The sequence below is a fragment of the Falco biarmicus genome, chromosome 6 (assembly GCF_023638135.1).
Source record: "Falco biarmicus isolate bFalBia1 chromosome 6, bFalBia1.pri, whole genome shotgun sequence".
NCBI classification, from domain to species: domain Eukaryota; kingdom Metazoa; phylum Chordata; class Aves; order Falconiformes; family Falconidae; genus Falco; species Falco biarmicus.
The window spans coordinates 89349868-89373789 of record NC_079293.1 but is presented as its reverse complement, the minus strand read 5'-3'; the positions used below and the strand labels follow the sequence as shown (position 1 = coordinate 89373789).

At 41.3% G+C, this 23922-nt stretch overlaps 1 protein-coding gene across 9 annotated transcripts in view; it reads right to left on the bottom strand.

Moving 5' to 3' along the window:
- The window catches only part of PELI1 (pellino E3 ubiquitin protein ligase 1), a 47071-nt gene that overhangs the window by 14138 nt on the left and 9011 nt on the right, over positions 1–23922 (bottom strand). Inside the window, exon 2 of one of the 9 annotated variants that reach the window (XM_056343305.1) lies at positions 19106–19270. The exons of 7 other annotated variants lie outside the window; for them this stretch is intronic. In XM_056343305.1, the coding sequence (XP_056199280.1) occupies positions 19106–19160 (55 nt within the window). In that variant the 5' untranslated portion in view covers positions 19161–19270. Of the gene's footprint in view, positions 1–5630; positions 5781–19105; positions 19271–23922 lie in introns of those variants that run through there. One more of the 9 variants, XM_056343313.1, reaches the window with a different exon arrangement.

Below are 23922 nucleotides of genomic sequence, written 5' to 3'. Positions count from 1 at the left end.
AGGATGAGGGGGAATGGCTTTAAGCTAAAAGAGGATAGATTTATATGTGAGGGTGGTGAGGCACTGGAACAGGCTGCCCAGAGAAGCTGTGGACACCCCCATTCCTTGAAGTGTTCAGGGCCAGGCTGGACAGGGCTCTGAGCAACCTGGCGGTCTTGTGGAAGGTGTCCCAGCCTATGGACTGGGGGTGGTGGAACTAGATGATCTTTAAGGTCCCCTCCAACCCAAACTACTCTGTGATTCTATGAACATTTTTCCAAAAATCATAGAACTGGCAGCAACACATTTTCACATTGAGATCTCTGCTTCTGCTACAGAGAAGAGACCAAACCCTGAAAAACTCTAACTGTACACAGTCCTGTTTTATAAAATTTAAAAAGATTTTGTGAGTAAAGCCACTTGCACACAGAAAAAACTTGCTTTAGAAAGGCATTACTTGGTTGGGCAAGAGGTGAGTACGACCATTTACAGTTAGCACAAAACCACAACGGGTACCAGTTAGCATCTTTCAGTCACAAAAATAGGAAACTAGGACAGGAACTACCCCTGAACAGGTATTACCTTTTTATTCTTAACACTGGTTCCTCTAGAGGCAGGGGAAAGCTCAATGAAGGTAAGTTGTGCAATACTGTCATGTGCAACTGTTTTGAGGGACAGGAAAGAGATGACATCTAAACTGAAAAAAGTATTTAAAGTTTGTTTTAGGAATGGAAATCCAGTTTCTTACAAGCCTTCTTGCTCTTCAGTATTTGAGTCACAGAGGGCAAGGATTGCTATGGCAGAAAGCAAGACACAGATTTCTGATTATGTTCAAGCAGAAGGAAAAGCTGTATCATCGTAGTCTCTCCTGTCACATTCACACACCAGTCTGAATCTAGAGGCAGACTTTTCTGGGAAGACCGCCTCACAACCCATGCTTCAGAGTAGTTAAAGAGTTTAAGAGCCTGCCCATTTTCACTGAACATGCCATTTTCGGGGTGGGGGGGGGGGCAGAGATATAACCAATTTTGGTTGGTTTTGAACTATCAGCTCCAGCTTACCAGCCAGTCTCAATCATTCAGCTGCCCTTTCTGGTCATGAGACTTCTACACAACTAGCCTTTGGTGGCTTCTGCAGAAAGTCTTCAGATCTTGTTTGCACTAAGGCACAGCACCTCATGAATAAGTGTGCTATTTAGTAGACCAAGTGCAGCTTTTGGAACTGCAGCAATAGCGGCAGTATCTTAATGGTTAAAATGGGACAGGGGGAGGGGAGAACATAAATTCAATGAGCCCAAGCTGAGATTCATTAAACACTCTGCTGTGAGCTAAAAATACTAAAATAAAAGTCTCTTTGTAATAAATTACCATCATTTTCTAAACACAGAGCCAGCATTATAGGCTGCTAGCAACTGTAGCTAGTGCCAGACTAGCCCTTTTCTAAAATACTGCATGAAAAAAACCACTTTCACAGTATAAAAAGAAGTCCTCTGTCAATGAGTATATTAAAATAAAAATATGCTGACTCAGATGCAAAAATTGGATTTCCCCCCATTTGTAATATTATCTTCTTTATGTTCTACATCTTCATATTCTAAGGTTCGGAAATTTTTATTGGCTTTTAGAAATAAAGCACAAGACTGCTTGTCTCTACTGATGTTTTTATTTTTATACAATTTGCTATTTGTAGCTCTCCATTTACTATCCTTGCAATTCTCATATCCAGCTCTTCCCTCAGCAATTCTGTGCTAAATTAGGGGGCATACAGACAAGATAGAACCCAGTCCTTATGACAGATATGCAGTGACAGGACAAGAGTCAACAAACAAGCTGCACCACAGAAAATCCTGATCAGCTATTAGGGGACAAAAAACAATCCAGAGAGGCTGCGGGATCTCCAGCCTTGGAGATATTTAAACCTCAGCTGCACATGGCCCTGAACAACCTGATTTAAGGCAGTTCAGTCCGCCTCTGAGAAGGGGGACTGGACCAGACAACTTCACAACCTAAACTGTTGTAGGAATAATTACTTTTGGGAAGCCAAACGCAATTTTATCGGTGCACTCTTGATCAGTTAGACGTAAATAATGAGCAACTCCATTACCAATGAAACAAAGTTTATCTTAATCCTCCTGAGATTTACACATTACTGTCTATAGCTTTATTTGGATTTAAATCCGCGCACTGTTCTTCAAACAAAGAATTCACGCTGAATAGTGCAGTTACCTGACAAGACACAAGTAGGACCCGAGTTTGCCAAAATCCATTTATACATGCTCTTTAGCACTCTGATTTCTATTAGACAATCTCATGACTGCAAGATCAGGAACCAAGCTCCTCTGAATGCATGCACAGTATTTCAGTGCTGCATATTCTAGTCTACGGTTACACCTCATCCCTTCAAAGGCAAAATCTTGACTTCCAGATTTAAAGGACCAGAGTATCAAAGTTAAAGTCACCAAGAGACAAAAAGGATCCATGAGGAATATTAGTTTCTCAAGGTGAAGGTATCTGCAAGCATGGAAGAAGGAAAAGGCAGTAAGTAATGGCAGAGAAGGGGGAAAAAAAAGTAATTCCAGGCAGACCGACTTCTTGTTTGATTACGAGTCCCTGTGAAGTCCAGGTTGCCACATTTCACAAACAATATCAATGATGTTACTGCTGATCTCCACTGATGCGAGCAACAGGGAATCAGCTGCTTGCATCACTACATTTCTGAAAGCTGAGACAAAGATTGAGAAATCACTTTCTTCTACATGATGGTTAAATCACTACTGGAAAGTTACTCTCCCTTAACTGTTTTTCCTAGCAATCTTTCTGGAAACTTTTAGTAAAATAGTTTTTACTAGAAGCAATCACCTGGGTCAAAGAGCATGCAGAAGAGTGTGTTTGTCAACCATAGTTCTCCCAGTTTCCAGTTACAAACACCTTCACGTTTCCTTCACACACATACTCAGAACTGTAAATTCAGCAGATTTTATCTTCCACTTGTGAGATTAGCCAGATTCTGTCTCCAGCTTGCATCCTTCACTACATACGCACAGGAAAGGTATAGTAATGCAGCTGTTACGTATTCAAATTGCATTAGCACTTTAGATAGTAGCCCTACTTTACCTTTCTAAGGACAGTTAATTAATTTTCTCCTTTCCAGAAAACGGAGTTTTTCAGCACCAAAACAAAAAAAAGCCTTGACAGTGTGGAAAATCAGTCCAGCCTTTTGCTTTTGTGTGGCTTACTCTTTCCTTTGTCTATACTTTTCACCTTTTATTTTATAACCTCTGAATAAGCTTAGTCATCCACTATACACAGACAAGTGTCTTATGATATGAAAGCAGTGAAAATAAGACAAAGCCAAGCTCTGAAATGAGCAGTCTCTCCTGCACAGGACACCAAGCATAAAACAATGCAAACAACTATCTGCTGCTGCGCCTTGCGAACATCTGTAAAATCTCAGTAGAGGAGGTTTTCATGCTCATGAACAGAATAAAAGCATCTTTTTATCACAGACATCTGCCAGTAGTAGGCTCATCATCCAGGAAACAAGTCATACAAGAGTCACAGCACAAACACACAAAAAGCATGTTGCATGTAGACACTTTAAAAGAAGCATTAACTTGATACACAAGGGCAGACCTACTGCTTTGCACCAAGGCTACACCTATCTTTCCAGTCTAAGAAACAGCAGATTTAGTTGAATTGGCATCCAGTGTGCTCCTTCAAGTTCTGTTCCAGCCGCAGTAGCAAGTCTGAGTAGTTCTCAGCAATTTTAGGGAAGTCAGGAACAGCGCTGTAAGGACAGGCAACCTTGTTCAATGAACAAGGGAAGTGGTTCAGAACAAGACTTCTATTATAGGCACCTATAGAAAAATCTGCACTTTGTGACAGTACTCAAAAATAGCATTCCTATTCAGAAGATGGAAAATAACATCTAAGCACAGGAGCCTGATTTCAATCAGACCTCTGCTAACTTCAGGCCTGTTATTCTGAACTGCCATCGATGGGATGAGAACGTGGCTGGGCGTACTAAACCTGTAAGATTCATGTAACTGCTAATCATCCACTCCAACAGACTGACAAATATCAATTCTGAAAATACTCCCCTGGAAAAGATAAAATCCAGCATTTTTTTCAGCTACAAAAAGTAACAGCTGATCCTCCCCTGAGGAAACCACGATAGCCTCCTACAGGTTATAAATGATGTAATTCAGGCTGCGTGTGGGAAGCTGAAAACATTTGTCTTTTAGCACAAGGTGTCTATTTTAAAGCTGTCACTGCAATATTATCTGTAACCTTAATTAGCTGAAAGTTCTTCACCAGTTAAACCGCTACATTTACATGCAGTCTACACCCCCTTACCACCCATGTCCTCCACGTCAGCTTTTGGGTATACCAGTACCAATGCACACAACCTTGCACGAGGCAAAGCTCCACTGCTGAACACCCCTGCAGCACGAGGGCCAAACTCTACAGGTTCTACTTGCTCCATCAGCTGAACTACCTGTGAAAGTTATTCACACAAGCTACTTAAGATTAATTTGCAGCTTTCTACATGAAATTTTGGCTGTACATGCACTTCAGCTGTTCCTACAAACTGTTTTGTTAAAAGGGACAGTTTTGATTTCATACTCAGATTATCAAATGAAGATTATTTATATAGCCTGTAAAGTATGAAGCCACAAAACAATATGACAGAGGCATGCTAGTAAAGCACTACCTATTTTATCTTCAGGGAGTGCCTTGCAAAGGTGTAAGCAGGAAAACAACAAACTCTGTAGAATACTGGCACAATGTGGCAAAAGTGCAGTTCTGATACAGAGAACTCTGCAGTCGGATCCTTTAAAATCACTGTCTTTACTGCCTTCAAGCAAATTACACAGTATTACTTTAAAAATAAGCAGCCCCAACTTTCACTGCAAGTTGGTGACAGAAGCACAACTTCCCTATACAGATTAAGGGTTTATACCAAAACAGAGGCATTTTATTTTTCAAAGAGCAGATACACAAATAGATGGAGCTTTTTACGCTTTGATGTCTGAGCCCAGGGAGACCTACTGTCTGGTGCACCTCAACCAGAATACACGGTCGAGGACCCTGTGCTCACAGAAAACCACAACGACTTCTTGTTCTACTGATCTGAACATTACCATTTTGCTTTTTATGAGCCTCTGAACTCCTGATGAGGCAGTTCATGTACCAAAGTATCAGCTAAATAGGCGTTTGTATCACACCAAAGCCTGTTCACATAGCATATTACAGAAACTTGCAAAAACAGGAGTTCCTATTACAAATACATTACTTTTCTTGGTTTAGACAACACTTAACAGCTCTGTGAAAAACTCCCCTCAGTATGATTTTGTTCATTAACAATGACAGTTTCTAGGCATCTTGCTCTTGCACCCTAAAAATGAGAAGCAACTGACACTTCTTACAAACAAGAAGCCTTTATTATACTATGCACTTTGAACGTCTCTTCCTATTTTAGGTGGAAGAGCAGCCCACAAACACTGCCTGTTCTCAGATTCCCTTTCGACCATATCACTGAACTATCTTTTAGCTTCTCACTCAAAAACACTGCAACTGAGGAGGCTTTTGTAAGAGACTGCAACAATACAACACCAGAAAGGAAAAAACGACAGCATGCAGAGCACTTACCAGTATCTTTTTGTCCTTTCAGTATTTCTACACAGTAGAGAAGAAAAACCCACCCCTTCGATCTTGTTTAAAACCAGCTGAAATCCACCAACTCCTTTAAACCCTCAGCAACTGCTAGACTGAGTGCCTCTGCTCTGTGTGCTTTTACTTAAGCTGTGGGTAGTGCCTTCTGACTGAAGAGGGGCTGGCTCTGCCTTGCGTAAGCTAGGTAAACACCGCTGTGCCACGCACCATTGGCTGGAGTCAGAGCCTGCATCCTCCTTGCAGCTCTATAAATTCATCCATCTCTGGCCCCAAAAAGGAAAAAAGGAAGCAGAGGGTGTGATGAGAATGATCCTGCAGCCCAATTCCCCAGCAGATCTGCGGCTGAGGTTCTTTGAGAAACGCTGATCTATTTCCTTCTCCACTTTTCTTACATAACTGTACCCATGCATGCTATACCTTTTTATTTATTTATTTTTTAAAATCATCATTTATTAGCCCCGATAGCTTTCCTCACCTCCCACACAAAAAGTGATTTCTTAATACAGTGAGAGTTAAGCCAGCAGAAACTCTTCAGGCATCGCTATCCCTATTTTCACTAATGTTTTAGATTTGGATACACAACACACCTGCAGACACCACCCGTGTATACTGGACTCCCGTAGCCAACAATGCTGTAACAGCTCATTGCTGTAGCATGCACGTTCAGAAAGGCAAACCTGCACATGCCAGACCAGGTTCTGAGCTCATTTCTTATTCCACTAACATCAAAATCACTGCATCAAGCCAGTGGGTGGGATAACTTTAATGTCTGAGCCATATAATGGTGATCAACTTACCGCAGCTTCCAAGTTACTGCCTCTTAGAATTGATCATGCAAATGCTCAGAGGCTGCTGCAAGCATGATACGACACAGCGTAACCTTCACATCAAGTTTTACATCACAGTTGTAGTGGGCCAAGAGGACGTGCATCGTTAGCCTGGCTCACGCGGCACATATGCAGGCTGACACCCGAGACCTCCAAGTTCTACAGGTGACTACTGCTTCCGTTTCTGCTGCTCCTTCCCTGGCTTACCACCTCAATTTTGCAAGCGCAACTTTATGGAATGGTTTCCCTGACCCGTCCATGTTTTTAGAGGGTTTTTTTTTTTTTCAGTTGGATCTGGTTCCCAGTTCAGCTCACAGCATGGCCATGCAGTCATACCAGCAAAAGCAAAGGCAGGAAGGGCAGCGGCATTACTCAGCAGTGCTCAAAGCTAAGCACTGTCAAACCAGCTTTTTGTTCATCATGCCGTAACACAGCAGAAGTTGCAACTCCACATAACTCAGTTTCATTGCTGAGAACAAGGCGAATGCATACCTGTTTTCTCTCCTCAACCTGTACTCCGCAGCCACCCTTCCCTAAGTAATACCATAAGGCTGTCCTCCTGTTAGAGGATCTTGTCACTGACCTGAAAAACTCAACTGCAGAACACCTTACCATAGGATATTCTGGGTAACAAAACTATACAGAGGCTCCGAGATACTTTTTTTTTTCCCCTCCTATCATAGATTACTAAGCACAAAGGTATCACATTGCTCCACAGAAGTGACTAAGCCACAACCGCTGAACACTGAGAAGTACCTGGAGAAACTTCAACGTACAAGTGGTCCTGGTCCCTTGTTTCCAACTCTTTTGGCCACTAAAACCACCATGCTACTGAACTCTGATGTGAGACTGTGTAGTCATTATCACAGCTATCAGATTATTAAACTGGTAAAGGGCTTAGGGAAAACCCAAAACAATACTCAAACCCCAACTATTTTAAAACCTCGAATAATTTTGCTTATCTGTTTGTGGATTTGTTCTGTAAACCCACTATACCAATGCAAATGAGGGGATAAGAACCCTCCGAATCAGTCTCATCAGTAAAACCAGCCTCATCAAGCCACATCTTGAGATTAAAGTTGAGCCCTGCCCCCTGCCAAGTATCAACAGCCTCACGCCACTGGCACATTAAGCCAGCTTTTCCACTGGTAACTTGCAGAACCTTAAAACGGCACTTTTTACTGGGGTGGAACTGTTGCCCAGCCCCATCTCTCCCACCACCTTCAACTATTTTATACTTTGTCCTGGCCTATACAAGGCTGGCAGTTTTAATGCTGTCCTGTGGTTGGTTATTTTTTGCTTTTTCTAAAAAAGAAAATACAACCACACCAGGCCTGTATTAGTATCACTTAACACACAGATACCACTTCTAGGTTGCGTTACTTTTCACACACAAGCCATAACATTTGAGTTGTACTGTTTTAAAAGTGTTCATTCCAAAAAGCAGAACTTCAGACTAGTTTGCTTCTAGAGCTCCTTTACTTTCTTATTTTACAGATGCCACTCTTCAGCGTCCAGGTTAATATGCTTATGGATTTACTTTATGCTGCAGCCCCATAAGAAGCCACAGGTGAGCAAACGCTGGTGGCTATACCTTCTATGGCCCAAGCCAGCCTCCCGCAGATAACAGTCCTTATCTCTGCATCCCACCTGCCTTTATACTAGTGACCCTGTGGGTATTCTGGAGTGCAGTCTTCTGCTATCAGGCAAATACACCCCATAATGCCCTTTTTGGAGCTAATTGTGCCCCATGTTAAAGCACGTTTTTTTGAGGGCTTGTTTTGCCCCTAGCCTCACTGCTACGTGGCTGCCTCAGAACCTTGCTAGACAGAGTTTGAACCACCTTGTTTCCCTGCCTGTGTTTACTCTCAGCCATGCTCTACTCATCTGTTCTTGTGTCAACACTGCCCCTCACTTTTATTAAGAGGAGGGTTGAATGATTCCCACTCCACACAAGAACTGTGCTCTGCCTTGAGGACTGGAAACAAATGCCTCACTGTCGCTAGGCAAGCTATTGGATTTTTCCCGGAGCAGAGATGCTGCTGACCATGCCAGACTACAACAATAAAATCTGTAGCCCAAGATATCACTGCTAATTTCATGAAGTGATGCTTAACTGCAGGGGAGGTTCTTTCCTTGAAGTTGCTGAAGAAATAAAGGACTGTATCGTCATGTTCTTCTATCTGACTCATGAGCAGATGCTGTACAGTTTGATATAATTATATGATTTCACATGACATTCAAAATGAGCTTTGAAAAGGAATGCATTTCTAGCTGTATCAGTTAAAAAGACAGTCTTGCAGATACAGGCAAAGGAAAACGTTATGTCCTCTAGTGTGCAGACAGCCCAGAAGCCCAAATGGCAAGCTCTTCACCCCAGAGTTAACCTGATCAGTATATTACTACTGGATTTCAGGACAGGCATTTTAAACATGTCTGATGATAATTTTATTTAACAAAACAGGCAGGGAGCGGATAAAAACCCCACACAGGGTAAGTGCTTGAAATGGCTGCACACAGGGTACAAAGGAACAGAGACTGAAGGAAACACTGAGAAAAGAGAGCAAAACCATAGAAGAAAGACTAGGATCTGTCAACGATCCCAAAGGGGAAGTCTATTTGTACACTGACTACTGAAGGTACCGAAGGCTGAACATGTGCTATACACCACCTTACCTCTGCTTCCCACAAAGTCAGTGGCTGAACTCTGATCAAAGACAACGATACCCAGAAGAGACAAACATTTGATGTGCTACAAAGCATTAACACTGTTAGGGGGTTCCCAGAAGTCTAACCCCAGGTGCACAGGGGAGGAAGAAAGGAAGTAAGTTTACTGGCTTCCCAGCCCCATTAGTCTTTCATTCTGCTATGTCACACGTAATCTCTGTGCAAGGAGTTCCTATGTTATACAGTTAATGAAGTCTTACTACAGTGTTTTAAGGAGACTGGGGGCAGGGGGTGAGCTGCCTGAAGCCAAGAACATGCTATTTAGAGTATACAACAGAAACGTTAATCAAATCTGCAGGAAGAGGAGGAGGGAAGGAAATGACCTAATCCCCTGCACTACTGTGTGCTGCCTTGTTGCAAGAAGTAAGAAAATGCTCGTAAGGGCTGAGCAAACAAAGGCCCATTGTTATAGCTACAGCTTTCAGAGTATAACACTTTTCTGCATCTCAAGTTTCTGTAACATGAAGAGTAGATGGTACTTTATGAACTCTTCCACATTGACCACTTCTGGAAGGGGTAGGAGAGGCTAATTAGATTTGCAGGACAGCTGACAAAAAGATCTAAGTAGAATCTCAAGCTCTTAAGGGACAGCAAATTCTCCTTCAAAGGGATTTGCCAAGTCTAAAATGTCTGTCATCCAACAACCATGGTGATCCTTAGGCAACTGTGGAGCAATTCGTCACTGAAGCTGCAGTAGCCTAGTTACAGACAGGCAACAAATCACCACGCTGCAGAGAGGCATTTCCCACAACGAGTCATACTTTGCCATCAAACCTAATGAGCATTTCTTACAAAGTCTTATTCCACCCTTAGATCTTTGTGTGCCTGCTCCTCAGGTACACCAGGGAGGCCCTTCTACTCAAGGACAGCATGTTACCATCAATGCATATCCCACCCTACAGACTGAAAAAAGCCAAACTGAAAAAACCCAGGCCCTCTGTCTCTAGTTTCATCTCTGGTTTAGTAGGCACACATGGTTTTTAGCACTGTACCAACTATTTTCAGCCTCCTAGGGGAGAGATCCCATCATGAAAAGTGCATGCAAGATTTCTGATCCTTGGACTGAGAACATATTTCACCACTAACCTTACTATGAGTTGAAGGAACCTCAGGCAGGAATAAAGAAATAACCTACAGGACAGCAGGACTGCTGACTTACATGCTTAACACGTTTCCAAGAGGCTGAGCCAACTCCTTTCTTCATAAGGGGCTTCACAGAATCAGAGGATAATTCAGGAGGTCATTTAGTCCAACCGCCTGCTCAAAGCAGGAGTTGGCTTCCCAGATATCAAGCTATTACTGCAGCAGACTGGAAGCTTTATGTATGAAATGGCCTGTCAAGACACGCATTCCCTCAGGAGACAGGAAAGGCGTTCTGAACACTGGACAACTGCAGCCGACAAGCAGTCCTGCAGACCAGTCTGGAGCTTCGCATTTGTTCACAGCCTTCCTATGACTGTTTGATTCAACATTTGCTTAAAATAAAACAATTGGCAAAAATTACTGCAGTGAGCTTGCTGTAGCCACACCAAAGATTGTTCGGGCTGATTAAACACTTGAAAGTGAGACCTACAGCATACCCTGTATTTTACAACAGCTTCACAAAACAAATGTGTCCCAATAAGCAGTTCGACACTGACACTACAACACTCTTATTCACAGCAATCATTACCCAAGACAGACATTTAGGAACTGAGCTGCTCGTAAGATGGTCCTTCACCTGGCTTTCAAGAATGGCCTGAAGCATCAGACATGCTGGATTCCTAAAAAAACTAAGACTGAAAGGATGATAGGGAAGGCATTCTGAAGAAAACACACTAATTTCCCAAAAGGTCAAACCGATGTAAACCACCCGCTAAGACAGAAAGACACAGATGTACTTGCACCAGGCTTCTTTCCAAGAGAGTAAACTTGAGTTTCTCAGGTACCTGGAAACAGCTATTGTGACTTTTTTTTTATTTTAAAGTTCTCCAGGAACATTTCTGGATCTTGAAAACTCTGCAAGTCAAATACTGTATCTGCAAGTTCACTTAGCCTAGGCTATGCACAAGCACTTCCTCAAAGAACTTTTTAGCTGTAGTTCTGTGTTCTTTGAAGAGCAAAACTCAGATTCACTGAGCTTCAGGTATTGTGGCTTCCCCTACATAAAGAAAGGGAAGCCCAATTTGAATTAATATCCAAGATGTAGTTTTCCTGCTTGCAAAACTTTCAGGGTACCTTCTAGCAGAACTAGCTGAACCTGCATTACCTGAAAGTTTTCATTCCCATAAAGCTAGATCGTTTGACCACAGACTTCCTCAGAGAAAGTTAAGACAGTCACTAGAAGTATTAACACATCTTTACATCACTTTCAGTAGCGAAAAACATTTCACATAGATTAGCAAAAAAAGGACAGAAAGAGTATTCAGTTATAGAAATTAATCTGTAACTGGCTGACTCCCCACACTCACACTCTAGGTGAGGAGGGAAAAAAATCTTGAGAGACAAAGTTTAAAAACTATTCAGTACAGTTTCTATTAGACTCCCACATCACACAAATGGACATCTTAAATAAGGCAAGTACCTTTTCATTTGGAAAGGCTGTAAAACACTAAAGCCAAGTTTATCCAATAGTTTCCCTCTGCTTTACCCTAAACTCCTCACCACACTGTTGACATTCATCATTTTGACCGTAGTTCATCTGCAATTCCTGTAAAATAAAGAAAGTGCTGGATAACCTCCACACTGCTCTCCTCACCTCTGCATGTGAATGACCCAAGTCTGTAGTTCGTACCTGAATATTCTGTAAATCGCTGCTAATAAATGTACCATCTTCCTATGTTCCTCCTCCAGGACAGTCTTTATATAAGGTACAAAACCTGGCCCTTTCTAAACATACCACCTCCAGCATTTACATATAAAAGCGTATGACCTACATACCTCTGGATAGCTGTCAGAGGTCTGCCTACTCTCTGCAAGCCAGGTGTCAGGTTTTTATAGTGGCCCGATAGGATATATTACAGCCCTACACATAAATGGCTGGTCGGTACCTCAATTTCCTTTATTTCTGACATTCATGCCTGTTTCTTTAGGAATATTTTAAATCATGTTGTATGAGCTCAGCTGCAGAACAAAGGTTACTTCAGACAATGACTCAAGAGAGCAAGAATTGATTCCTTTGCAAGTACAATAGGTTTCTAATAGAGGTATATTCAAATATCTCCAGATACATGAAAAGCCATCTCTTACCCAGTGAGGTGAACCAGCTTTTATGCTAATACAGCTTGTATTTATACATAAACACAAAACTTACTTTTGGCACACTTAAGTTCCCATGTTAATCGCCTTCTACAGCCAGCAATTCAAGGAGGACAAAGTTCAGGTATCTCTTCCACCTCCTTGTGTTACATCACCCACCTGGTCCCAGCTTGTTACTGCTCAGAGAAAGAAAACCATGCTATTCAATTTACCTTTTTTTTCCCCCCTTTATAATCCCATGGGCCATGTATAATTTAGCATGCCTAGAGTGGACCAATACTTTACTTCCTGCACGTCTAATCCAATTTGGATAAGAGGTTTGCTGCTTATAAAAATAAACAGGCAGTTGCACTTCACCTCTATGCAGGCACTAGCACCTAACACCAAAAAGGTCATTCCCAAACAGTAGTAAGAATTCAGTTGTAGGGATGCCATCCCTAAATTTTACTCCTTGGTTGAGACAGGAATCCAGTTTGTTGTTTACAGGTACAAGGAGAGAGCTGGTCAGTACTCCTGGCTCTCGTCGTATACGACATCTGGCAGTATTGTGCCAAACATATTCTCACCAAAAAAAGCACCGAGGACAGAATACCTCAGCCATGGAGATGAAGCAGTACTACTTCCATAGGGACCCAAGGGACTTTAGCCTGACCATATGGCCTAGTTTTAATTAAGAGCTAAGGAAATCATCAACATTTGACTTCTTGTTGAAAGTTTTCAAGGTGTCACTAGTTTCAAGTTTTCAATTTGCTATGTATACAGAAAAATGCTACCTTCAAGTAAGAGAAAGTATCTAGCTGAATGTGGCAACTCTGAAGTTAGTGTAGTCTTCAGTTGCAACCAGAACTGATGGAAAAATACTCTTCACGCATGTGGATCATGTTTGGAAAAACACCAAAAGGTATTTTTGCACAAAGATAGTAGCATTTTTGTTTTTTAAAACAGCCATGCACTTTGGAATCTCTATTGCTTTTTGTCCTCTCAAAGTATGTCACTAAATCAGACAACAGTCTAGCATATGAAGACAAAAGCAATTTTAAATCAGTGGAGTGTGTGGATACTGAGTTGTCACTGTGGCAGAACACTGATCCAGCAATAGTCAAAGCGTGCACCCACTGCCAGGCAGCATTATAATGTTCAGCTGGTAGTTTCATGGACTGCCCTCACATTTTCAGTAATGTGAACACATCATTAACCCTAATGAAACTACATTAGCAAGACAGCAATTTGACTCTCAGTAATGTTAACAGTGAGGAAAGTGCTACTGAAGACAACACACCCCTATGTTCTCCCTTGATCCACCAAACTCAGAATTCCGTGTGAATACAAACCTTCAAGATTTGGCATAGAAATTGATACGATTCCTAAAATTGGGGTTTGGGGACACGAGTTCAATGTATTTCTCATCATCCAATGCAAGTTCACTTATTTCCCACACAAAGTTCTCAAGCAAAAGAGCTCAGTAATTTTTTCTGAAAAAACACATGCTTAAAGCTGTACCCTGGCTAGGACTCTGGTTCACTGTGCATACCAGCTCACATTCCAAAATTACCTGAAAAATCCTCAAAACCAAGTGTAGCTGAGCAGTTACTGACTGGGCTAGACGGGCGTTAGCACATGCATGAAAGAAAATTCTGCCTTTCTTTCCCATTTCAGATATTTCTCCAACATGCAAAGATAAATGCAGAAGTATCTCAACACTTGCAAACTCACCTCTAGCAATTACTTTGGCTTTGCACTTTGTACCCGTATGCATCGAGAAGCAGGCTTTAAGCAGCAAAGAAGCATTCATTTTCTCTCAAAGAAAAATTTTTCCATTCAGGAAACACAAAATACCATTGGGCAAATATACTGAAAAGAGCATTTAGCCACAAGAAGTTGCAGTTTTGACAGCACCACAACTAAGTGATTTTTAAACAGCACCAGACAATCTGAAACACAGTAGTACTTCACACAGTTTTGAAATCAATTTTGTTTGATTTACAGCATTCAGTGCACTTATTTATTAACCAAAGCGAGTGGTTAACATAACACAGACTACTTTTCTGAATCTTGAGAAAGAGGTTGAGAGCAGCCTGCACTTTAACCCACGGTGTGCACTCCAGATAACCATCTATTGGTAGTCTGTATGGGTATCTTGAAGTGCACCTCTGCATACCACAGAAACCTTAAGTCCTGTTTTTCTAGTATAGCAAAGCTAACAGCAATAATCTGGTACAGAGGAGCTGTTTCACTTGCCCTTTTTTAGTCAGCCCTTCCGTGCAGAATGATTCATTCCAAGAAATCTGGCTCTTCAGAAGCCATCTTTGCAAGTTTTTAGGGGTAGACCAGCCCTCTCAGGACTGACATTGTTTATGAACATCTCTTCAAATTACTAACAGCTGCTCATACTAAGCACAGTGGTGCCTCATTCACACGCCTTCATAAAGGTTTGTAGTTCTCCTCACATTCAGTTTGCCATTTGTCATTAGTTACCCTCCTGCTTAAGGATGTCTCAAGTCATCTGTGGAGCAGAAGGCCATACAGCTGCAGAGGGTACCAACAGGCACAGGCAACCAAGCTGGTACACATTAAGAAGTTACTACCCAGCCTCAGCAGAGGCTCATTCAAGCTCCTGGACCAATTCAAATTCAAAGTAAAAAAACCAGCATTTAAGGAAGCACATTCAAGTAATAAACTATGCAGCAGACATACTAAATAAAGAACTACCATACAGCAAAATCATTGTAGCCAATTTGATATTAAACCACCAGAATGAGTTTATGAATTGTCAGATGAGCAAGAGAAAAGCTACAAGTTTGTCAGGCTTGTCAGCTGAGACAATAGGCAAGTTGCTACCTTTAGCAGCATTGATACATTGATTAGTATTGCCTTGATACAACTTACTGGCAAACATTTTATTTAGAATTTCAAGAACAAGTTTTCAAGCATACTCAGTCTCACTTCAACTCCAACACCAGCTGCAGAAGCAATATATATTCTCCAAACATAAAAGGAAGACTTTCTCTGGCTCCACAGCCAGTGTTGTACTCTTCAGAACTCTGAAGTCATTCTGTACTTTTAGCATTTCACTGATGGAAGCGAGTGAATTACATCACCCAAAATAAACTCTGAACTATACAAATAAACACAGCAGTATCACAAACTCGCCCTCCTCTAGCTGCTCTTTAATAATACTTTGTGCTTGTCTGTAAACATGACCACTAGGACAAAAAGATGTGAGGTCAGCAGCACCAAACAACTCTGAAATGCTATCAACACCATAGAACATTAGCAAGCCAAGACAGTGTATGGAGTGTATCAGCATTAATAATTTCATTAGTTTCTGATGTGAAGCATTTTTCTTTCAGTAACCACTTCCAAGCTGACTGAGGCTTTTCCCTTGTTATAAGGGAGGCACTTCATTTTAATTGCAGAAAAAGTAAAAAATTATAAAACCAGGCAAATACAAAAAGCCTATCTTCTAAAAAAAGTGTTCACTTTAAAACCTACCTGTGACCATCATAGTTAAAATCCTAGTTTTGCAATGTAGAGTTATTTTTTTCTCCTTCTGGTACTAAAAGCAAGCATGCTTGTATTTGCTGGGCTGGGATTTGCAAAAGTCCCAACTATGGGAGTAACTGCGTTTTACTTGTCCTAAGGCCTTCTTTTAAGAACACGGCTGAGCCTAACATTAAGGGGTGTGAGTTTAGGGATTACTAGGCCTCTTTAAACATCTTAGACCTGTATTTTCCAGGTCACCTTCCCTCATTCAGCAAAATGAAAGGTTATTACAATCACAATAAATGTGATTTCTGTCCCAACATCCTCACATGTTACTTACCAATTTTTTTTATTAGCAGTTTTAAATATCTGTGTTTCCCAAATGTATAGCACAGTGCTTATTCCTTACCTTTTGATACAGAAGTCTACTTAAAACGTAAGAATCAGATAAGAAGGAAAAGAAAGGCTGCAATCTCCACCCTCAAAACAATACCCTATATAATTGTATACACTGAAGCAGCAAGATTTGTCTTGCTTACCTGCAAAAAATAGAGGCCCTGGACACAAAAGTTGAGCAAAGATAGCAGAAGACCTAACACAAAGAGGCATTGAAATATTACAATTGGAACTCCCAGGGAAGTGGCAGCCAACTGAAATCAAAGACCGTAAGAAAAGCTTTCTTGTTACATGGAATCTCTTCCCAACCAAAAATGCACAGAGTAATCTAAAACAGCTCCAGCCTACAGAAGACTGCATCCTTTGACAAAACTTCAGCCTTTTGGCTAACTGCTTGCAAACATGCTCCAAAGATGGTTTATACTGTGGCACAAATGAAGAATCTCTAATTAAATAAAAAAAAAATAAAATACTTGCAGCCTGTAAGTTTAGCCCAGACTGGAATACTGCAACAAGATCCTCTTCCTTAAGACTCTTTTTAAACCATGCCAAAACCATTAGTTAGAAGGATAATCTAAATAAAGCCATTGTTAAAAAAATAAAACTACATCATACCATGGCTGGAACAGCTAAGGGACTGGTCAGGGAGGAAGGATTATTTCCTGGCACAGTAATGTAGCAACAGACTGAGTTCGCTCTCTTTTCATTATTACATTAAGCCTTCACAGTGTTTCGCAAAAATAAAACTGAGGTTTGTAGCTCATCTGTTTAACAGATGATCAATTGTATTGAGCAACAGAACTTTGTTTCTACACATACCATGCATTAAAAAAAAGTAAAAGCATACTTAGCAAGGAAAAGAAAGTAAAGTCCAAATTCTGTTTTTGTTCGTCTACCCGGTCACGCCATCAGCCCTGATACCTGAGCCCAATTATGCAGGTGCAAGTAAGGATTCAACTGCATCGAAGGCAACTGAATTAACCAGCATAAGCAAGATCACTATCAGCCTACACAGGCAAGACTGTACTAGAGCAATCTGGGCTGGACGTGTAATTTAACTCACTGCTCTGATTTTGGATAAGGTCCAGACCTTCAGAATAATTACAGTGCCGTCAGAAGCAATGCTCAATGTCGGTTACAGTATTTAAGTTGCGTACTGTTTGTCTGAAGAGATGAAGCACTCCAGTGCCAGGTACCTTCCAGCTTCTCAAGCCACCAGCTTCAATGGCATCCCACAACTCTCAAGGAAAGACGCTCCCACTAAGTTTGTTGCAAGCATTTTGGCTTATACACAAGTACTTGAACACAGCAAGTCCTCTCTGACCCACCATATTTCATTTGATAGAACCTTCTTCCTAACAGATGAGACTCCTGAGTTGATAAAACAAATCTCTAACAGCTACACTACTGTTAAAGCCATATTCTACTATCTGTTGAGCTTCACCTTGAAATGCAATGGCAAAGTGATTTTGAAATAAGAATTCACTCATGACAGAAACTTGACAGAAAGTAGAGAGGTGCAGCAGAACGTACAGCTGATCAGAAACTAAAATAAATATGCAGCATAAATTCAAGTCAGCAAACTCACAGGAAATCAATAATGAAGTGGTGTTTTCTGTACTTAAAATGTTTTGGGCTGTTAATGACCAATACTGACTGCTCATAACCAGTTTTAGGGCATTGCCAGTTGAAACAAAAATAGCAGCCATTGAAGTACTGATACCTTTGATCATGAAAAACACTATTATGATTAGCATCTCATGCCTACTTGCTCCAGTCCCCTGAGATGCAAACTAAAACCGTAAACATTTTCAAAGTTATATGCTAGAAGTCTTCTCACTATTAATTACACCCGCTGTACCTGAGGTTGTACTTTCAATTCCACTTGCATTAACTTGGTATGAAAACTGGTTCAAGCAAGGAACAGCTGATATTCTCACAACCCTACATTACTGCTTTGGTGCAAGCAATAGGAAAAGGAGGCAGGAGCTGTCATCCTCAAACCAGAGGGCTAAGGAAAAAGAACAAGCCACAGATACATACACAGACAAAGCTAGGGAAAGCAAGGCAAGAACTTTAAGCTTAACACATCAGAAGGGTATATAGTCAGCGTAATGACAAAACTTAAAGAACCTCTCAGAAAACTCCTGTGATTGAATTTGTTTTTCTCCAGTTAGTGAGAGAAGTCAGCTCATGGAAAAACTCTGGTCAGCAGGTCCAGAGCAAAGAAGGGTGCAGGGCTGCACAACCTGGATCTGGGGAAGGGCAGCTGTGTGTGCGCAGCCCAGGGAGATGGGAGGGAGAAGGCACAGCCCTCAGCAGGCACTAAATCCTGTATCAGCTCAGAGCTTCTGGGAATAATTTGCAGTAGAAACCCAACACTAGGGCATGAGAAAGTACAATGTGGTACAGCTGAGGAGGCATCTCTCCAATACAATCGTTTGCAGTTTTATAAAAGCTGGGGGTGGTTGCTGTAGAGAGATTATGTCCAATGAACAACTTAAAGCATTCTCTCCCCACTTAACTAAAAAAGACAATGTTTAAAGAACAGATACCACTATGGACAGTAACAGCAAGAGAATACAAATATTTTGTATTGTTCTACACTTGTACATCTAGCAACTACGCTGAATCAAAATCTTAAAGGTAAATAAAAGGTCCATTTTAACTCTTAAGTTCCCTTGTTACTGAGTTTTCCCTTCAAATTTTTCATCTAGAGAAGCAGTTCAGATGCAAGTAGGAAAGTCTGTTCTTAGAGCAACTGTGTAGATGTAAACTCACCATGTCCAAGAACCACGAGATTGTAACCGCACTTCCACTTCGATTTACGATACATAATCAAAAGTCACACTCGCAGAGGGAAAATGACCTGTTGATGATGGTGACTGTCAACAATGGGTTCAGATCAGTTAGCTGCTAGTGCAGACAGGACAACATTTTTCAACACTGTGAGAGAAAGTCAGAGTGAGACCATATGGTTAAGCCCCATCCACATTAGCACCAAAAGGCTAGCATCAGCAATTGAGAACTGTCAGCTGGGAAGTCCACCTGTTGCCCACAGCCTCTTTGAAGAACGATTTTGTAGAGGTTTATCAATGTTGGCTCAGTGTCTACTGGAATATTTGTGCTTTTCTCAAAGTGCATTTAACACATCTTTGAACGTAGCATATATCCTTGTGTCCGGTCAGTATTCCCGGTGCAGAGCAACTCAAAACACTCAGCTGTTCAGAATTAATCAAAGAACCCAGTTACCCATCAGTTGGTTTCAGCATGATCAAGAGTTACTGAAATTTAAGAACATGTTCCAGAATTATACTGGATAAGCCTAAGTTTTACATTTACAGAAGACTGACAGTTGCAGGTAAGCATTAGACAAGTATTGTCAGCAGGCAACCTGGCTGCACGCTATTTGAGACCATGCAAAATAAAGGGATGCAGGAGCTGGCTTTAACTTCAAACTGCTTTGAGTAGGGTGAGCTGGACCAGGCAATCCCCAATTCACACACACAAAAAGCATTATTCTGTTCATTGACAAACCTGGCCATTAGTGCAGAGACACGAGCTTTGCATGCAAAGAACTACTGCATCACAGAACTATTATTTACCACCTAGTTTCATGACTTGCAGGAATGCCTGCACTTAGCTGTTACCACTAACATATAGCAAGCGCACATTCTGTGGTTAAGCAATTTTAAGGCAGCATAAGATACCATGGCCTGCAAAAAGGGCAGTCCTGCCTGCTGCCCTCCATTTAGATGACATAAGGCTTCTGCACCACCATGGTGTCCAGATTCCTGCCCCAATCTGTTCCTCCAGTGGATTTACCAGGTTCCACACATACATCTGAACGCAGGACAGAGACAGTGAGGTGGGACCACCTTTCATACAGCGGACTTCATGTTCACTTCCAGAAAGAGCAAAATGATGTATTTTTAAATGCATGGACTAATTAACAGTGAGATGACAGGAAATAAAGAGTTTGTTCCTAAGCAGTACTTAAAAGCTGTGTTTAATCTTGAAAAACAAGGGAACAAAACTACTGCTATTCTGAACTTCGGAGCTAATTTTGTTTTCTTTATACTCGCTCTTCTATTCAACTCATTTTGTTCCTTTAGGTAACAAAAGCTATATTCATCAGCAAAAGACAGCTTAGTACAGCAATAATCTTATTAGCGTACATACTGAGTTAATACTAAGCTTATATGAAGGATGTTTGAAAATTAAGCTTGAAAACAAGCACATTAACAGCAATAAAAAAATTTCAAATTCTCAGTTACAAAAGCACACTTGTAACAACCCTTTATTCTGTCTTGATCAAGTTTAGTAATTCCCTGTGCATTTCCCCATAAGACAATTTTTCTATTACAGTTTTTGCTATGCTTGGGGTTCTAGGACTTGGAACAACTCAAGAGACAAGAGGAGCACAAGCACCATAGTCTCCTACTCTGTTCTGTGGCATGCTGTAGCACCAATTCTTCTGGTGAGGAACACCACCAAGATAAAAATTACCAAAACACTTCTGTAAGGCAAAAAGGAGGCACAGTTTTGTTTGCTAACATTAATGCAAGTTACTTCCATAACCAGCTGCTACAATAAAATTAACACATCTTGGGGTCCAGCTGCAAAAAATCCTCTACTGTTAATTCTTCCAAATTGGTCTTTTGGTTGCATGCTGGGAAAGCATCTTCTAACATTGCTCGGCAAAGGTAAACGGCACAAATTGAACAGGCCTCAACAGACTCCAGCATGTGTGCCAAGGTGGAATGAGAAAACAGGTGCAGAAAATAGCGTTTCTGAAGAAGTCTGTGAAAGCTTAAGTAATGCTTCTGAACACTAATCACCATCTTTAAGACGGAGTAAAGTCTGATCTATAAACTATGGCTGAGGACTGAACAACTGAAGTTAGATTCAAAACCACACTCAAAACCTTCAGCTTAAGAGTTAGGCCTAAGAAGAAACACCAAGTGCCATGGTTAAGCCTGCAATAAAGGCTAACTAGGAATTCCCACACATCCTAATTACAATAATGACTATTAACAAGGAGCGTAGAACTCCTTGGGATTTTATGTCTCTCTGTATCAAGGGACACCTCTCTTCCTCATTTAAATGCATGTCTTTGAAGAGCTGAGCAACTTTACTCTAGCAACACCACCAGAAGGTACAGTTGCAAAGCAGAAACCAAACCAGACTTGTCATTTAATAGGAGTAAAAGAAGAGGAGGGGGAAAACCCAGGCTCCACAGAGTACCATGCTCTTCCACACCAGCACAATGGAAGGGAATCCTGCTCCACTCTGAGGGCTCTGAGCCACCTGGCCAGAAGCCATGCTTATGCACAGCTACTTGGCCCTGAGGGTTGAAAATAAAAGATGAACAGCCAAAATATGAGGCCGGCAAACACAGCTGTCAGGCAGGGATCACAGCAGACCTGACTGTAGTGTTATGAATGCTCCAGCCGATGCTGGTTGGCTGTTTTGCACTACACCCTATTTCTCTCCCTCAATTATTTCCTTCCTCTCTTTGTTTACCTACTGTAACCCCTATTTGTGCTGTTTCTCTCCCCCATCTCTTCCCTTTTTGGTCTCTTCAGAGTCCAAGGCCTTACAGGCAGACTTCTAGTCATACAGCATACAAGCACTGCAAAATGAAAGTTCACAATTTTTGATATGTTTAGCTGATGGTATCAGTCCTTTCCCGTCTCAGGTTTTTATAAAATTCAAGTTTCTTGAAAGTCAGTTGATGGAATCTGTTTATAACACTATCCTTAGTCACAGCATACCAGTCAGTATTAAAGACAGGAGCTCACAAATAATGCAGTGTGCTGATTTAGCTTCTATAAATGGAGAGTTTGGCCACGGCAGACAAGCCTGATCTACAGCTCTCACTCACATAAACAGTCCCTAGCCACACAAATAGACTATCAAGATCCTTCCCCAAATTCCTGCAGGGAAAAGGAACTAAAACAATAGCAGACTGAATGGAACAGCTCTAAGAAAAATCAATAATGGTAGCTGTAAAATCTAAAATTAAAGTAAGTCTGGTTTTGATGCTTTCGGTACACACAGTACATTAAATTTGGCATAAGCCCAATGGAACATGAAGTACTTGTGGACAATGTCTGCCAAGAGCTAGAAATATAGCACTTAGTGTTTAAAGAACAAACAGAAAGCCTCAGACCATTTCTACTCCATGCATCTGAAAAAGAATTAAATCAAGGTGATCTTTCTGAGGGAACATTTGTATTAAATCTAATTGGTGTGCTTTGTGCAATACTGAATTGAGTATATGCCAATTGGCAGAGAATCAGTATTTGTCATTTTATAATCCGTTCCACTTGTGACAAAGGTTACAAACAGTTGTTATACCTCCCCACATTCCACATCACTGTGCTTTCCTCCTCAGCATCCAGCTTGTCTCTCACATAAGCTCTGTACCTGCTTCTTGTTCATGCTGACACTTCTACACATCTGACACAGTGGAGGCAGAAGAAATGGGAACTGTGAACTTGGGGAACTCACACTACACCATCATTTTTTTCCCCCACCTTCACATTTGTTGGTACTTCATTAGTTTACATGCCTCAGAGCAGAGCAAGATTTGATTAGTAACTGAATACTAATGCACATTTCTGTAGCAGCCTCCAAACATTATCAAATTAAGCATCAACACACCTGTGGGTTCCTTACCTTTATTAAAATAAGGACAAATTAAAGAAAAAAAAGGGGGGGGGGGGGAGTAGAAGACAAACCTAACACTCATCTGGGGCTTTGGAGACATCATCCATCATCCCAGCTCACAGGTTCCTCTCCCTACCACCTCCCACACACTGAGCTGCCAGTTGGACAGGAGAGTGGAGCGCAATTCTAGCTCTGTAAGGCTTTCTGCTATTATGTGTGGGAGGGCTTACACATCATTCCCCACATCCTCCCACACCCTCAAAGACCCCTCCTGTCTTTAAGGCCAGTGTAAGGTGCTGGCACAGAAGAACCACAGCTCCAGCCCTGCCTTGGAAAATTGGAGAGAAAGAGAAAACACAGGTGATGCTACACTTGACATCTGCCCAGCATGAAGCAAGAAACTTCTCATGCTTCCTCACTCTACACATAAGCCTCACTCTACACATAACCCAAGCACTACCTAGATCTTCAAAACTGCTACTTCTTGATGACTGAGGTTATGTAGTATATACAGCCAGATAAATCTGACTGTTAATCCTCCTCGTTAATAGCGATACATTAATAGCAGCATGCCTACAATACTTGCTATTGCTGACTCTTAAGAGACTGAGAGACACCAGATGCTTGCTATACATGATTACTGACATGGTAAATAAGCTCCTCACTTCTCCCTGCAACTGGTCCCTCTTTGCTTTAAAGTAAAGGTTAACTCTTCCCTCATCTTTTAGATCAGGCTCCTATCTCTGCTCCTGTTTAGACATTGCCAACTTAAATGAGCTCCTCCCCAAAGTTACAGTAAGTGAAAGATTGCAGGAAAAATGCTTGTAACACTTTCCCTCTAGAGGTAGGAGTTTCCCTTGCTAACCATGCATGTCTCAGAACAGTAAAATATGAATAGTGATTTCAATGAGGAAAAAATTAAA